This window comes from Manacus vitellinus, unplaced genomic scaffold (assembly GCF_001715985.3).
Source record: "Manacus vitellinus isolate BGI_N305 unplaced genomic scaffold, ASM171598v3 scaffold_37_pilon, whole genome shotgun sequence".
Lineage (NCBI taxonomy): Eukaryota > Metazoa > Chordata > Aves > Passeriformes > Pipridae > Manacus > Manacus vitellinus.
In genome coordinates, this window is record NW_021940517.1 from 7,771,171 (window position 1) to 7,787,951 (window position 16,781).

General features: G+C 39.1%; 1 protein-coding gene across 1 annotated transcript in view; it reads left to right on the forward strand.

Moving 5' to 3' along the window:
- Positions 1-161: 161 nt before the first annotated feature.
- TBCE (tubulin folding cofactor E) overlaps positions 162-16,781 on the forward strand; it is a 27,869-nt gene continuing 11,249 nt past the window's right edge. Inside the window, exons 1-6 of the mRNA XM_018077411.2 lie at positions 162-370; positions 3,322-3,406; positions 11,389-11,577; positions 12,645-12,733; positions 13,417-13,516; positions 15,936-16,038. Coding sequence (XP_017932900.2) covers positions 271-370; positions 3,322-3,406; positions 11,389-11,577; positions 12,645-12,733; positions 13,417-13,516; positions 15,936-16,038 — 666 coding nt within the window. The 5' untranslated portion in view covers positions 162-270. The remainder of the gene's footprint in view (positions 371-3,321; positions 3,407-11,388; positions 11,578-12,644; positions 12,734-13,416; positions 13,517-15,935; positions 16,039-16,781) is intronic.

Sequence of the window (16,781 nt, forward strand, 5' to 3'; positions counted from 1 at the left end):
CGGGCGTGTGTGCGGGTCGGCCCGGGCTGCACCTCCTGCCCGTGCGTGAGCTGCACCCCGAGCCTCGGGGCCCGTGGGCTGGGACCGGCACCAAAGAGGCTGCTCCGAGATGGGGGAATGGAATGGGATGGGATGTGGGAGCGGTAGCGCCGGGAGGCAGAAGAGCAGCTCAGGGTACGGGGCTTTGTAAAGCAGCGACTCGCACGTGTGTTGAGGGCGTCGCTTCTATCCCTGCAGGTCTACGAGAACCCGGACTCCAGGTATCCCGGGATGACCGCCTGGGTGCCTCCCGATGCGCTGGGTCGGAGAGTCTCGTGTGGCACCGACTACGGGACTGTGCGCTATATGGGCAGCGTGGCTCGTACATCAGGTAAAGGTCACAGAAGCAACTATCTTTACATCTAATGGCTGTTCTCAAAGTTCTATTTATGTGCTTCTTTAAAAACCATTGTCAAGCAGAATGAAAACGTTGTCAAGTAGAATGTTGTCTTTTCCTTATTGTTCTTGTGTAAATATGGCAACTTCTGGATAAGTTGCTGGGGTTTTTTTAGAAGTTAGAGTTGTCAAAAGGAATGTAAAAAGTACTTTGGGCTGAGGTTGGTTATGGTTTTTTCTTACAGCAGAAAGGTCTCAGTGCCTTCTTTTTTCCATTAGTTTTCACAAACAGTGCTGGCATAGTCAGGGAAAGTGAGAGAGAGGCAGGAGGAGATCAACAGATGGGGATCCTCCTTTGATAACATTGTTTTGGGTTTGTAGGACAAGGCTTTGATGGAAGGGGGGGCTACAGGGGTGGTTTCTGTGAGAAGCTGCTGGAAGCTTTCTTCATGTCTAACAGAGCCAATGCCAGCCAGCTCCAAGATGGACCTGCATCTGGCCAAGGCCGAGCCCATCAGCAATGGTAGTAACACCTCTGAGATAACATGTTTAAGAAGGGAAAGGAAAAAAACATCATTGTACAGCAGTAATTATGGCCAGAGAAGAGAGGAGCGTGAATATGTGAGAGGAACAACTATGCAGACACCAAGAGCAGTGAAGAAAGAGGGAGAGAAGGTGCTCCAGACTCAGCCAGAGCTGAGATTCTCCTGCAGCCCATGGAGGTCAACAGGAGTGCAGAGATCCACCTGCAGCCCATGGAGGAGATGCATACTGGAGCAGGTGGATGCCTGAAAGAAAGTGGTGACCCCATGGGAAGGCCATGCGGGAGCAGGACATGTGGACCTGTGAAGAGAAGAGCCACCACTGAAACTGGTTTCCTGATAGGACTTGTGACCCTATGGGGTACCCACGCTGGAACAGCCTGTTCCTGAAGGACTGCACCCCATGAAAAAAGGGTTCCACACTGGGGCAGTTTGTGAGGAACTGTACTGTAGCCTGTGGGAAGGACTCATTGAGGAAGTTTGTGGAGTACTGGCTGCCATGGGAGGGACTCCACGTTGGAGCAGGGAAAGGACTCCTCTCCCTGAGGAGGAAGCAGTGGCAGAAACAACCCGTGATGAGCTGGCTATAACCTCCATTCCCTGTCTCCCTGCACTGCTGAGGGGAAGGATGTAGAGCTCAGGAAGGAGGGAGGGTTGGGGGAGGCAGGTGTTAAGATTTGCTTTACTTCTTATTATCCTACTCCGATTGATAATAAATTCAATTAATTATCCCTAGTTGAGTCTGTTTTGCCTGTGACGGCAATCAATGAGTGATCTCTCCCTGTCCTTGTCTCAACTCGTGAGCCTTTCATTATATTTTTTTCTCCCCTGTCCAGTTGAGGAGGAGAGTGATACAGTGGCTTTGGTGGGCACCTACTATCCAGCCCAGGTAAAATTTATGGAGACAGATAAGACTCAGCTTAGCTTGTGGAAAGATCTGGCCAGTCTGACAGTGAGAGTCAGATGACTACATGTCATCTTCGAAAAATTGTGGTGACAGGATGGGGAGATTGCTGATGCCCGGAAGAAGACCAACCTTGCATACAGCTCTAAAAGAGGGAAGAAGGATGACCAGGGAACTGTAGACTCATCAGCTTCTATTTCTGGAAAGACCATGTAGCATGTTCCCTTGAAGTCCATTTCCAGGCCTATGAAGGAGAAGATGGTAGTTGGGAATATTTAATACTTGTAAAGAAGAATAAGCTGTGCTTGACAAACCTAATTACCTTCTGTGATTATACGACTGGGAATGTGGACAAAGGGAGAGCAAGGGATGTAACATTCCTTGACTTTAATAAGTCTCTTAGTAGTGTCTCCATAAAGAATCTTATTTGGAAGCTGGAGAAATACAAGCCAGCTTGTATTTCTCCGTTCATTGGAGAAATGAATGGACTATTAAAATGCGTTGAAAGTTGTCAAGTGGACTTGATATCAGGGAATGAGTGAGTACTACAGAAGTAAAGGCTGGGGTCTGTATTGATTCATGTATTCATTAGTGTCTCAGGTGATGAACAGTGTTCACCCTCAAATGGCTGCTGTGACACAAGTTTGAATTGCAATCCAGGTCAAGCTTTATGAACTTTAGGTTTGAGCCCAAGAGATTCAAGAAAGATAAATTTCCACATGTAGTGTATCAGTATGGACCAGGAAGCACTAGCAACTCACACAGTCTGTTGTAAAGGACTAGGGAGTTAAGTTGGATACTGTAATGAATATGAGCCAACAGTGAGCTCTTTTGGCAAGCAGGATACATATTGTACTAGGTCACCTTAGAATGATGAACATGGCCTGCAAATAAAAGGAAGCTGTTATCCCCCTCTGGGGTCATGGGTTCTTGATAGGGTTGCACTTGGAGTAATGTATCTGGTGTGGGACCATCCCAATTCAAGAGGGATGCAGATAAACTTGAGAGGATCTCAAAGATCTCCTCTCTGGAAGAGTCTTGGAGAACTGCCAGGGGGGTCAAGGACACAGACCATACACCTGTGTTGTGAAGAGAGGTTGAGGGATCTGGGCTTGGTTAATGTGGTGAAGAGAAGAAAAAGTGGCATCTAATAGCTTCCTGCAGCTATTTGACAGGCAGTCACAAAGATGACAGAGCCTAATTGTTCTTACTAGTATTAGATTATATAATAAAGGACAATGGCCACAGCAGGGAAATCTTTTTCTACAGAAGTAATGCAGCACTGAAATAGGCTGCCCAGATATGTTGGAATCTTTCTCTCCTTGGAAATTTTCAATATCTGGCTAGGTGAAGACTTACCTAGCTGGCTTGTTTTAGAGCTGATGATAATCTCCTGCTTTGAGAGAGAAGGTAACTAAGTGAACTTCAGAGCTTCCTTCCAACCGTGATTTCTATGGATATGATGCCATAAATTTTAAAATGTATCTACCTTTTTTTCAGGAATTTGGCTGGGTGTGGAATGGGATGATCCTCAGAGAGGAAAACATGATGGCTGCTACGAAGGGACACAGTACTTTAAGTGCAGGTGAGTTCATTCACAGCTTTGGCATGTCTAGACATTGGCATTGACTAGATGGTCATGGGAAAATGCCCTATTGCAATTTTTAGGGCAAACCCTTCTATCATCAGTAAGGTGTTATTAAAAAGATCGTAGTTCTGAGTGCAGTGACTAGCTAAGCCACAGAGGCTGTTGCATTGTTCTTAATCTGGTTACAAGTATTAGAATATGGTTAATACTTAAAAAATATAAGTTATGTTTTCAGATATATGTAATAAAATGGGATTTTTGGATGTTTGTAATATTACCTTTGGTTGGTTTTAGAGCTTCTACTTTAGTTAGGAAATTGGTAGTTCCCACTAACCTTCCTTAGGTAATTCTGAAGTGAAATACTAGTCCATATTAACTGTCTCAAACACAGTCTGAGTTTGGACTTAATGTGACCTGCATTTATCTTGTTAAGGGAAAATACCAAGTTCATATTAATTATTTCGGTTATATTTGTATCACTCAGGAATTAAGTATGCTCACTGCATATACTACATGCAAAACATAGTGTAGCTGTGTGGGGTTTTTAAGTATATACATGAATTACATTTAAGTGGAAAGATTTGAGCACTTAACATTTTTGAAATTGTGGAATACAGGATTCTAGGGTTGACACTCACTGCAGCAAGTTGTTGATTTCCATGTCAGGGGACACTGCAACAGCTAAAATTTTGTGAGTTAAATAGTAACTGGATGAATTCATGAAATAAAAGTCATCAAGAGCTCTTAAACACTACAGACTGCTAGCTCAGTAAATTCCTGAGCATGGAAGTGGTGAAGGATGAGAGAACAAAATCTCTTCTTTAGAAAAACGTGTACCATTAGCATGGTTCCAGGAGATGAGATCTCAGATAGTGATCTCAATTCTTGAGTTAAGAATCAACTCTTTGAGTGAAGCTGCATATACCTGTAACAAATGTAAATGTGGTCTTTAAACATGTTCTTAGAATACTTGTTCTTTGTACTCTGCTTTTTTCCAAGCAGAAAAAGACCTTCTGGAGTCTAAGAGAATAAGTAGTAGTTCTAGCAGTCCACCATGACAAATAGACATAAATTCCAGATTTGTAATTCTGGTACAATTGTGAAGATATAGGCAAACTTAAGTAAAAAATGGTTACCTTATTTTACCAAAAGGATGCTAAAAAAAACCAGCAAAACTCTCCTACAACTTAAAATGTCACCTCTTTACTACTACTTAGGGAGGGAATAATGTTCCTTTGTCTATGTATATACATGTATAAGAAACATAAAATTTCTATTTTTTTTCCCTAAACCTTATCATCCTTTGCCTACAAGCTTACTTTGCTCACTCCCTAAATTCTGATAAGCAGAAGCAGTTGATCAAGTAGCTTGTACTGTAAACAAATGCAATAGAAGGACTTTTTAAATTATTTTTAGGGCAATTTAAAAAATAAAGCTTTAAAAAATATATCTTTCAGAGTGACATTTGAAAATAGGACCATAAGAGGAAAATAAAACTGAATTTGAGATTCTCACTACCAGAGGATAATTTTTGTAGTCCTTATCTGAGACAGTAGGTCTGCTTACAGCTATGTGTGATCTTTATAGTAAGTTTTTTTAAAATATGACCTAAACTTCTATATTTCATGGCAGTACATTTATCTGGGTCATACATTATGTGGTGATAATTAAGCTTCTTAAGAATATGAAAACCAAAGAAAAAAACAACCATATTTCAAAATATGCTGACATCATGAGCACATTCATGAACTCTGGATCAGCAAGAAATGGCAATGCATACTCTAGTGACATTTTTGTGAGTTCTTTTCCTTGATAACAGCAACTTGTTTTTTAATAACTGAGGAAGCTATTATTTTAACTGTCAGCTGCAGTAGTCTATGATGTGATTAAAATACATTCTACAGTCCTAGGAGAGAAAGGAGGAGTACTCAAGCCTTAAAACAGTGTTAAAATTTGTATACAGCTTTTGAAACATGAGTATGTTTTCAAAGAGGTTCTCGTCCCACAGACCCATTCACACAGTTACGTGCATGTGCTCTCCTGGGAGATGTGGGTTACAAGCACACACTCCTCCCCTGGGAATGCCAGTGCCTTAGCTCCACACAGCTCCTGTGGGAGACATGGGTGCTCCAGCTTCCGTATTCCTGCGCTGCTTCCTGACATCTATTAACATGTATACTGGTAGAAAGCACCTCTGAGGTCACATGTGCACACTGAGATGTGGAGCACATACGTTGCTCCTCACGATGTCTGTCCTTGCTGGGCACAGGCTCACCTCATCATCTGACCAGGAGGCAACTCTGACTGGCCAAGGCAAAAATGTGCTGCTGGTGGGGTGACTTTTGGTAGCATCAAACCAGGTTTTGCCTGCTGCTCTGGTACCCTCTTCTTTCTCCCCACAGTTATTGGTGTTCAGGCTTCTTTTATGCTTCCCATCAAGTGGAGTGAACTCTCACCCCTCTATTAATCTGGCAGAGGGGTCATCTTCCTCACTAGCCCTCCTCTCAGTCAGTTTTGGGTATTCCATTTAAACATAGCGTCTACACAGGCACTGCTATTTTAGCAGCTGATTTTATCCGTGCCATTTTGCTGAGTGAGATGTGTAGATTTCCCAGCAGTAGATGAACATACTTTTCTGCTTACGTGACAAGATAGATGTAACATTCTGCTGCATCACACATTTAGAGTACTTTGAGTCATAATTCTCTCCCTGCTAGAGAATGTTTTGTTCTTCCTATATCACTTCCCAGAGGAATCCTGATATTTCAGCAGATCCTGGAGCTAGAAGTATTGACCATATTGAATTGTAATCTACTTCCCCAGGTTTGACTTTGACAGCAGGCCAGAGAAATGGAGGAAAATATAGTAAAACTTGTTTCGGTGATGTTTCCAGATTGGCAGAATTGCAATTGCTGCTCAGTTCTTTATGACCTTTTTTTCACCTTTGTTTTCTTCTGGCAGTAACTTTGACTTTTGCATATTTGTGGAGTCCTGAAGTGCCATGGCAAAGGCATTACAGGTTTTAATTTTTTTTCTTCTTCACTTCTTCACTTATAAAACATGAGTTTTATAAGAGTTTATAAGTATAGAGAGCAGTTGTGACCAAGTGTATGTTGCTGTTTGCATGAATTTTATGTTCCTGCCCAACAGAATCATAGAATTTTTTAGCTTGGAGAAGACCTTTAAGATCATCAAGTCTATCAACTTGGCCACCATGTTCACCATTAAACCATGTCCTCAAGTGCCATAACCACATGTTCTTTGAACAGTTCCAGGGATGATGACTCCACCACTTCACTGGGCAGTCTGTTCCAATACTTTATGACCCTTTCTGCAAAGACATTTTTCCTAATATCCCATCTCAACCTCCTTGCCCACACTATTGCTGATACAGGCCAGGATGCCATTGGCCTTCTTGGCCACCTGGGCACACTGCTGGCTCATGTTCAGCCACTGTCGACCAGCACTCTCAGGTCCTTTTCTACCAGGCTGTGGTGCTGGACAGGGCTATCGTGACCCAAGTGCAGGACCTGGCACTTGGCCTTGTTGAACCTCCTACAACTGGCCTTGGCCCATCAATCCAGCCTGTCCAGATCCCTCTGCAGAGCCTTCTGACCCTCCAGCAAATCAATACTTTCATCCAACTTGGTGTCATCTGTGAACTTACTGAGGGTGCACTCAATTCCCTCGTCCAGATCATTGATGAAGATATTAAACAGAACAACACTGAGCCCTGGGGAACCCCAGTAGTGACCAATCAACAGCTGGATGTGCCTCTATTCACTGCCATTCTCTGGGCCCAGCCATCCAACCAGTTTTCTATCCAGCAAAGAGTTCACCCATCCACACCATGGGAAGCCTGTTTCACCAGGAGAATGTGAGAAATGGTGTCAAAGGCTTTACAAAAGTCTAGGTAGACAACATCCACAGCCTTTCCCTCATCCCCTTGTGGGTTACCTGGTCACAGAGGTAGATCAGGTTGGTCAAGCAGGACCTGCCTTTTGTAAATTCCCACTGGCTGGACCTGATCCTCTGGTTGTCCTGTACATGTTGCGTGATGTCACTGAAGATGATCTATCTGCTCCATGAAAGAAGAATATCTGTTTATATTAAATTAGGCTGTTTTTCCTTCAAGAATGACAGATTGATCTCCAGGAATATCTACTTAGAGCACAAACAAAATCTTCAAATATGAGAAAGATGTCAATAACATTTTAGTGTCTATGAAGAAAAAAGTGATTGCCATTTAGCAAAGGGAGAATGCATTCCCAAGATTCTTTTTAGCCTGAGAAGGTTTCAGTTAGGAAGCTTTGACTGTTTCCCTGTGTGTCACTGTATCCATAAGAGACTTCTGCTCTCTGCTGCCAGTAGAACTGTGTTGAAGCAAAACTGTTGTCTCTAACCATTGTTCAAACAGGTCCTGTGCACTAGCAGAACCTTAAGATAGCATCTGGAACTGCAGATGTCTCTTTGTCTTTCCTTGTTTTGTGAAAGCTCCATGTCTGTTTAAGGTAAACTTGCAAGAACATGAAGTTCTTGCTGACATTTGCAAAGCTTCTGCTGTTCGGTCAGGAATTTGATACACCATAGCACGTGTTACTTATAAGTGTTATTGGATGCCACAGCCTGTTCTAAAACTTGAAGGGTTTACTTTACTGCAGTGTGTAGATTCTTCTAAAAGAAGTCTGGTCCGTTGAGCACTTCCCCTAGAAGGAAGAGATCTGTTCAGAGCCTATCTAGAAAAGATGTGCATGAATTCAAGCAGCTACATTTTATGACACCTTATGAGCCTGGTAGTGTATTTGCTCTGGTCATGATAATTGCCTGGAGATAATCATTGCAAAACAGTCGGTACTGGGCAAAGAAGCCCTTTGATCCACATTTACTGCCAGGCTGATAAAGCTGGGATCTCCTTGGCTCAGAAGCTCGCTTCTGCAGTCACACAGCTCAAGTGTGTAACTGTTACGGTTTATGTACTCCTGCATTACTCTTCAGGTACCGAGAAGTGTGTGTGTGTGACATTTCCCTAGCATATGAAGAACCATCATGTACCTGTAATGATGAGCAGTGCCACCACTTTATTTTCCATTAGCAAAGAATGATGCCGAGTTTCCTCTTTATTCAGTGAAAGCTGATAGCTAACCCAAATTCTAATGAATATATTTGAAGTGCCCTGGACACATCACCAGATGGGCTGTAATGCTTCAGGCTACTGGATCATGAGTAGGAAGTGTCCTACAAGATGACTTCTGAGACTGGGGTCAACCTCTCCATTTTAAAAGTCAGTAGGAAGTGTCAGTATTAACCAGAGCCAGCTGGTTGCCAGAGCCCCACTTGGGCAAATGCCTTATTTTCTGCTTAGTGAAATTGGGCCATATCTTCTACCACTTCATTTCCATACAGTATTTTGTCCTGGCTGCAAGAGATTTTACATACATGGGAGCAAAATCCCTGCTCTCGGACTTTTGAGAGTTCAGCTTAAGTCAGGTTGATCAGTAGTCCACAGGTTCTTCCATTTCGTGATATGCAATGCAGGATGACTCTTTGGATTAGGGTTTATCTGTTTAGTCCCCAGTTACAGAGACTGCTTGCTAAGAGGTGTGCATTTTCATTAGTCCAAGTGCTGTACATTATTTGTTTGATACGTACATACTGCTTGTGCCGTTCATATGCCCTAGTGTGAAAGTTAATGCAGGCAGTGTATTTCAGGGAAAATGAATTACAGTGATCTCTCTCCTTGAATCCACAATCATTTTGTCTGAAAATATGTTCCTATTGCAGTCCCTTTTCCTGTCCTTCATGACAGTTCCTGAAAAGGTAGATCAAATTAATAGAATGGAACTGAAAAAGAAACTCAGGCTGTGAAATGGTATTAAATATATGTTAGATAATATATAAAAGCATGCATCGTACTTTGAAGTGGTAGCAACAGGAGAGAGAAACCCTATGATCTTGTGATCAAAACAAAAATAGAAGAGTCTTGAGAGATAAATACACTATAATTTTCCTTTAAATAAAAGTGGCAAGGTAGCTAGTTTCCTTTGTGGTTTTTTTTTTTTTTCCTAGGGATAGAACTCACTCCTGCAAAGACAATGAGGAAGGAGATGCCAATAGAAGTGGTGACCTGAGAGGACAGAAATGGGCTAAGGAATGGGTATGGTGATAGAGAGACCCAAAGGGGCTTGGCTATGCAGAGATAAATGGCACAACAGGAAGGATGTCTGCGGGCTATCTAGATTAGCTCTGGTGAGAGGGCTGAGGAGAGCAGAGGGAAGAAAGTAGCAGAACTATTGAGTGCATGAGATGGTGATGACAAAATGGAGAGAATCAAGGTGATAGGAAAATGGACATACAGCAGGACCTACAGTGAATTACAGATAGACAAGAGTACGAGTTTTTTTTCCAGAGCTCCAGGTAGAATCCTGAAGCTGTTTGACTTAATTAAATGCAAAGTGATATACTTTGCAAATAAGAGATGTTATAGTTAAGGTGGTGAAATTGTAATTTACTGTTTTAAGAAGTCATATTAAGAAAGAGTCACATAACATTTAAACCAGTCACATGTTTGCAAGCTATGAAGAACTTCAAAAGGAAAATTCTTAAGAGAAGGTTACTGGATTAAAAATGTAGAGTATTGAAAATGCTTATTGAAAGTGAGAAGTACATACCAGATTTACATTCTCTACAAGTTTGCCTTTCTGCTTCTTTGGTAGTCATTGCACTCTGAACTCAGTCACTGCACAACTAGACTGGAAATATTTTGAATGTAAATAATATGTACTTTCTACCCAGGCCTTTCTTTAGGATATGTGACTACTTCTATAAGTATTAGAAATGTTAATGAATGAAACTAGCACTGGAAATTTCCAGTACTGATTTTTTACAAAAAGAAGTGAATATATGGTGCCCAAGCTATTCCATCTACTTGTAATAGGTCCGTAGGATTCACGGTCTCTGTAAGAGACTTTTGAACTTTGTAGCATTATGTATTGCTAATTAGCCACTTGATGTTTACATGCTGTTTTGAGAAGTTTTATTCATATAAGTGACAGGTAATCATAGCTACCAACTTTTTTCCTGCTGTTTTCAGGCTGATCCTCCTATGAAATCTTCCATCTGCTCTGTGATACCATTTCTATAACTTGTCTTTGCTACTTCATCCTGGATAATGTGTTTCCTTGCTAACTTTGACAGAAAATATCAATGCAATTGCATGGCAAGAAATTGTCATGCACCAAAGTTTTTTCAGTGCTCAAGAAAAAAACAAGAAACTTCATAGAACTGTGTAGAACATACATTATTAGCTGGATATTTCTGTTGAATATTCAGTTTCAAAATTGTTACCAAGTTAGTATCAGAAATTTTAAAAGTTTGAGTTTGTATAAGAGTTCCAAGTGCTACAATTTGCATCTTGTGTCATTTGTGTGGATGGAAGGACAAGGTTACTTTATCTTAGAATTACAAGGGAATTATGCAAGTCAAATATGATGTAGCAATGACTATCCTGAGTATTCCTGTGGGCCTTAGGCTGTGATAAGACTCCAGACACATTTGTTGTATGATTTAGATAACTTGTGTCTATCCATAGGTAGAAACTTAATTTTCTAACGAAACTGAGTTCATAATGAGTTTGAAAACAAAAGAGCAGTTATTTTTAATAATGGCACTGACACTGTGCCATTTTAATTAATGCCACTAATTTTGATGTGTCAATACCTTTGGAGAACTGGTACCTCAGTTCTCATGGCATCTCACAATGTGAACTCTTCTGTCAAATACTATAAAAGATACTTTGAAAGTCTTAGCTGGTCTCACTGAGTGGGAACAGTGATGTTTAAAATTAGCCTGTAGAATTGCCTTTTGACTGCTTTCGTTCATGGTATTTTTTTTTTTGAAAAAGTAATAATTAGTACTTTTGAGGCTAGTCGTTGTTACTACAGCTTTTCATATTTCAGCTTTTCCTGGCTCCTCTGTTCTAGGCATCCTAAAGGAGGATCATTTATCCGGCCAAACAAGGCAAATTTTGGAGTAGATTTTCTTACTGCAGTAAAGGATCGGTACGGATTGAATGATAAGCAAGATGTTCAGTATGGGACAGAGAATACAGTAGTATTTGGAACGAAGACTGTGGAATTCGTTGGCATGGATTCCGTTGCAGAACAGCAAAGGCAAGTGTGATATATGAAAATCTAAGATACATTATTAGTGATTGATAGTCAAGTAGTATTTCAACTGAAAGGAAAGGAAGCTGACTGCCATGCATATAATATTGTCATATGTCTAAAGGTAAGCCAAACTACACTATGGTGGAAGAGACAAAAAATCTTCCTATTGTGGCTTCATAATTTACAGGTTTTACAGATAGGAACTGGGATTATGTCATGCTTGAGTACTCACAATCTTCATTTTGATTTCACAAAGTAGAAGGTGAAGATATCTGGGGAGGAATGACAGATATCATGATATTGGCAATTATCATACACACGCGTGCTCCTTTTTAAATAGATGTATTTAAATGTTTTCTTAATATTATACAGTATTATTTAATCTTCGTTTACTCATATCTCTAATGACTTTGTAACTAAGAAAGGGAAGGCAGAAAGTCACTGTACTGCTAGTGAAGAACTCTTTCAGTCAGTTCATGTTGCGTTCATGTACCTGGAAGGGTAAGAAAGGAAGTAACTTAATGATGTGTAGTAAATTGCAGTTTTAATGGCCTCTAGCAGTAGAGATGTATTAGTTCAGTAGGTGGCAGTCTACTTCTGAGCTGATGTTCCACAATTATTCTCCCTTTGTCTCCCAAAACATACTAAGCAGTCAAAAATACATTTTTTTTAAATTATTTGCTAAGTGTTACAAAGGATGCACAAATTACTCAGAACCTCTTGCAAAAAGTATTGCAAGAAACCTGTTTAACTTGGAACCTCTAATTAAATTCCAATTTGCATAGCTATATTTAATCTGTTTTATCATTCTTTTTTTTTCAGTTGGATAAGGGTTTTTGGGGGGAGTGTGGGGGGGTGGGAATTGTGGTTCCACCAGACCTATTTTGTAGTAGCAATGTCAAGACAAAAAACAGAGACGTTCGAGTAAGAATGACACTGCAATGTAGCAATCTCCACAATGCTAATTCCAAAGGACAGGGTATGTATAAAAAGGATGTTATTTATACAGGTATTTATACACACTTGTTTCTGTTTGAAGATTAATTAATAGGATGTTCTTTCTCATTTAGACAACTGAACAAACTGGTAGATATCTCGGTGCGTGAGTGTGCAGTGAGCCATGCTGGTCAGACAGAGGAAATCAGCAGAACGTGTGCCAGTATCCTTTTTTGCTACATTGCATGATACCACAAGTAAAGTATATACTTTAGCATTCCAAGTGTTCACTTCAATGAATGATACTTGTATCCTTTTATTAAAAAATGATTGAAACTGTAGTTTATATTTAGAAGTTTAATGCAATAGTTGCAGAGTTAAAAAGTCGATGCCTACAGTTTTTGAGAGGAAATGCAAATTGTGGATAAAAATACAAGTATTGTCATAGATTGCTACTGTGACTGCAATTTCAAAAGGCTTCAGCAATTTTTTTTTTAAATTTAACCCTAGAATAGATAACTCCATAAAAGTACAACTGATATGTTCTGTAGACACCAGAGATTTCCAATATATAACAAATAATATGTTCAGTATGCTGTGTGTTGTGACAGTGTTACAGAAATACAGAAAAGGTATTATTTATTCATTTGAAAGGACTGGTAAGAGTTCTTGTCAGTATAGAAATTAATCCATTTTAGGATTTGAAAAGTTAAGCTATTTTATAAAACTGTAAACCATGTCCATACCACAAATCAAAATAAAATTTGCTGTAACTGAGCAATAGTATCTCTTAGTCCAAACAAGTGTAATCTATTTCTGTTTATTTTATTCAAACCCTAATTCTAATTTCTGAAAAAGGAAGTTCAGATTTGAGATAAGTTTCTTTTTCTTAACATGGCATTTCAGATATGAGGCATATAAACCTATCAAAAAATTTGATATCGTCTTGGGAGACAGTAATAGATATTGCATCTCAAGTTCAGAATCTGGAAACACTTAATGTCAGGTATAAATATTCATATTTGGCTTTCTCTTCCTTTGGGACAGGGACAAAAAACAAGAGGCTCAGGGTTTAACTTTCTAAATATATTTGTACACATCTCTTTTCAAGAAAAGACTAGAACTCTAGGAGTTTAGCATCTATGTAAAACTAAGTTCTGGAGGAGTGTTTGGGACAGATGAATGTTGACTGGAGTTTTGTAAAATTAGAAAAATCAGTTACCTGAAAAATAGAATATATATTTCAGCCATTGAACACTTACAGGACTCTAGGCATTTGTCAACATGTTCCACATAAGAGATTACATCGTTTTTATGCAAATTGGCTCGTTGGCTAGGGATTATAGATTTAGGCAGTTAGACTGAAGGTAAAAAAAATTACTCAAAGTACTTTTATAGAAAAGAAGAAACAAGGAGTATAGAAACGAAAGTTTGCAGTGTCATAAGATGCCCTTACACACTTTTGTGACGTCTAAGACAACTAATTCTATTGATTTTAAAGCTCAGTTTCTCCCAAGGCAGAACTGACTTAACATGTGTGTGCACCCATGTTGCAGGGGTGCACTGAGCCTGGTTTGAAGCAGGAGGCCAACTTCAGAGCAGGCACAGCCAAGTTCAGTGTGTGCTCTCTGGGTACTTGTGCGTAGGGTCTGCACGGCACTGGCAGATGGGCCCCTCAGAAGCCAAGACCTTGCCATGACGCTGCTGCAGGAGTTTGCAGATTGCCTGAGGAAGCTCTAGTAGCACATCCTTACCTCTTAAACATCTTGCTTAGTGTTTTTTAATCAGGTTTAGCAGTAGCTGTCTGTTTGCCTTCTGGGTTTGCAAACCTGTTTGGGTTTTTTCCATGAGAATTTTTAGAAATTTTTTTCTGCATAGAAAAACTGTAAAGTAAATATATTTTCATTTTCTTTAAAGTCCTAACACTTTATCTCTGTTTTTTATTATTGTTGATATATTCTGACTACCCAGGCAAGTCTTTACTTATGCCCACTTTTGTTTAAGAATGATGTTTACCAAGTGTCCTGACACTAAACTGAAATATCAGTAATGCTTTAACCAAATGTTAAGTATCCCAAACCCCAGCCCCTTTCTGTCCTAAAATGATACTGATAAGAACTGTGGATCATGGTGACATATCTAGGGGGAAATCTCTTGTACAGTGATGACACTGGAAAAGGAGGGAGGCTGTTGTTAAATAAAGCTGCAATTCCATCAAAACAAGAAAGAATTCACAAAATAATTTCAAAATAAAGAACATTTCTAGTATACACCTATGCACCGTAACTGGCACCTGGCAGAATCATTTTCTGATATGAGCTAACACAATGGATTAAAGTCTGTAAATAGGTAGCAGCCTAAACTGCCAGGTTTTTTTATTTATTTTTATAGTTAATATTGCAAAAATGAGGTGTCCCATTTTCTTTGATATTTAGCACTGAACAGCTGTTTGCAACCTGGGTGCTATTTGTAAATCTAATTTTACTAGAGCATATTATGATTTATTGTTATCAGCATGCATGAGAATACAGAGAATTTATTTTAATTCACCCAGAATATTTTTTTCAGTTTTTCATTATTGAGAAGTGTAGATTAGACTGAATGGTTTTCAGAAGTTATTTGTGAAAAGAAATAGAAAACAAAATGAGATTGATGCTGGAATCTGATGCTTACAACTACAAACTGACACAGTCTGAATTAGTTTTTTATTGTTTTGACCTTCTGTTTGTTTAAAAAAGAAAGACCTTTAGAAGGTAAGTCTGCGACTGATTTTTTTTTTGTACATGGAATGTTGGAAGACTAAAAGTGATAAACCATCTACCAGCTCTCTATGTGGAAATTTAACCCATAAGTAAGTATGAACTACACTGAGAGATTTTTATGAGAACAAGCAGGTGGATTAGACCTTAGGTAAGAAATAAAAACTTCTGTTTAGAGGTGAGTAATGAAAAATTATTTGAAGACTGCAGATTTGAGAATCTTTTTTATCTTTTTTTTTATTTTTTGTAGTGATACTTTGCTATTGAGAGTGGATTTTACATACTTTTGTTTTACTGGCATCTGGATAGTCATGTAGGCTCTTTATTTTCAGTTGACACTAAGGAGTTAGATTCCAAAAATCTCACTTTGTTTCATTTAATATTAATGAAAAACATCCTTTTCATGTTCAAAACTTAGGGGAAGAAAAGGAGAGAAAGAGACCACAGATGAATAAATATGCATTCCTGAAGTAGAAAAGTAGGAAGGAGTATGGTTGAATGTAACTAGAAGTATATTTTATTATATTTTAAAATCTATGACATCTTGACAGTGATTTTTAAAATTTTTTTGGTATAAACTGTTTTTCTCTTTAGTATGTAATTCCAAACTAGTGACTTAAATAAATGCAATTGTTCATTATGCAAATAATTATTCTTTTTATATAGTGAAAACAAAATGAGATTTCCATCTACATCAGCTTCTATATCCAGTGCATTTTCAAATTTGAAGATTCTGGCACTTAATCAAACTGAAATAACATGGACAGAGGTAATAACCTTTCCTGGGTTTGTTTTTATTTAATATCATTAGGTTTTTGAGGCAACGAAAGCACAATAAACATTTAAGCACTATGTTATTCTACTGAAATGTAATCATCCTTAGAAAAGGTGCTGTGGGGTAATTGTATTAGTTATGTAGTTAGTTACATCTGTAAACTGCCAAGTCAAGATAAAGCAGTTGGAGTATAATTGTCTAAATGAAAACTTTTTGGTTCCTTGTAGCTATTGAAGGTTATCTGTACTTTTATGCGTGCAACAGAACAAAGGCAAATGGAAAGAGAATACATCAATATGACAAGAAATACTTGTTTTGGCATCACTTTGCATCAACAGGAGATTGGCTTAGTATCTTTGCACATACTGATCGTTCTTGAAATACCTGATGCCTGGTTGTGTGCAACACAGAGCACAGAATAAACAAAGCTCTGCCTTTCAGGTGCTGAAACATGCAAACATTTAAATTACTCTCCCCTGATATGATTAAGAATGAAGTCTGGTTGTCAAATATGTTAGCAGTGGGCCTTTTTTCAGAGATGGGGCTTAGGAATTGCATCTCAGTAGTGTCACGTTACTTATAAAGGCTTGTAAGTTCCAGACTATTATTTGGATTTGTCAGGGGCAGTTTTTGTTGTACTACATTGTAAAATGACATGAATTTTCATATTTTGGCTGCCAGTCACTATCCAGTAAAAGTGGGGTTTGAGTAGCAAGAAGCTTCTTCATTCTCCTGTC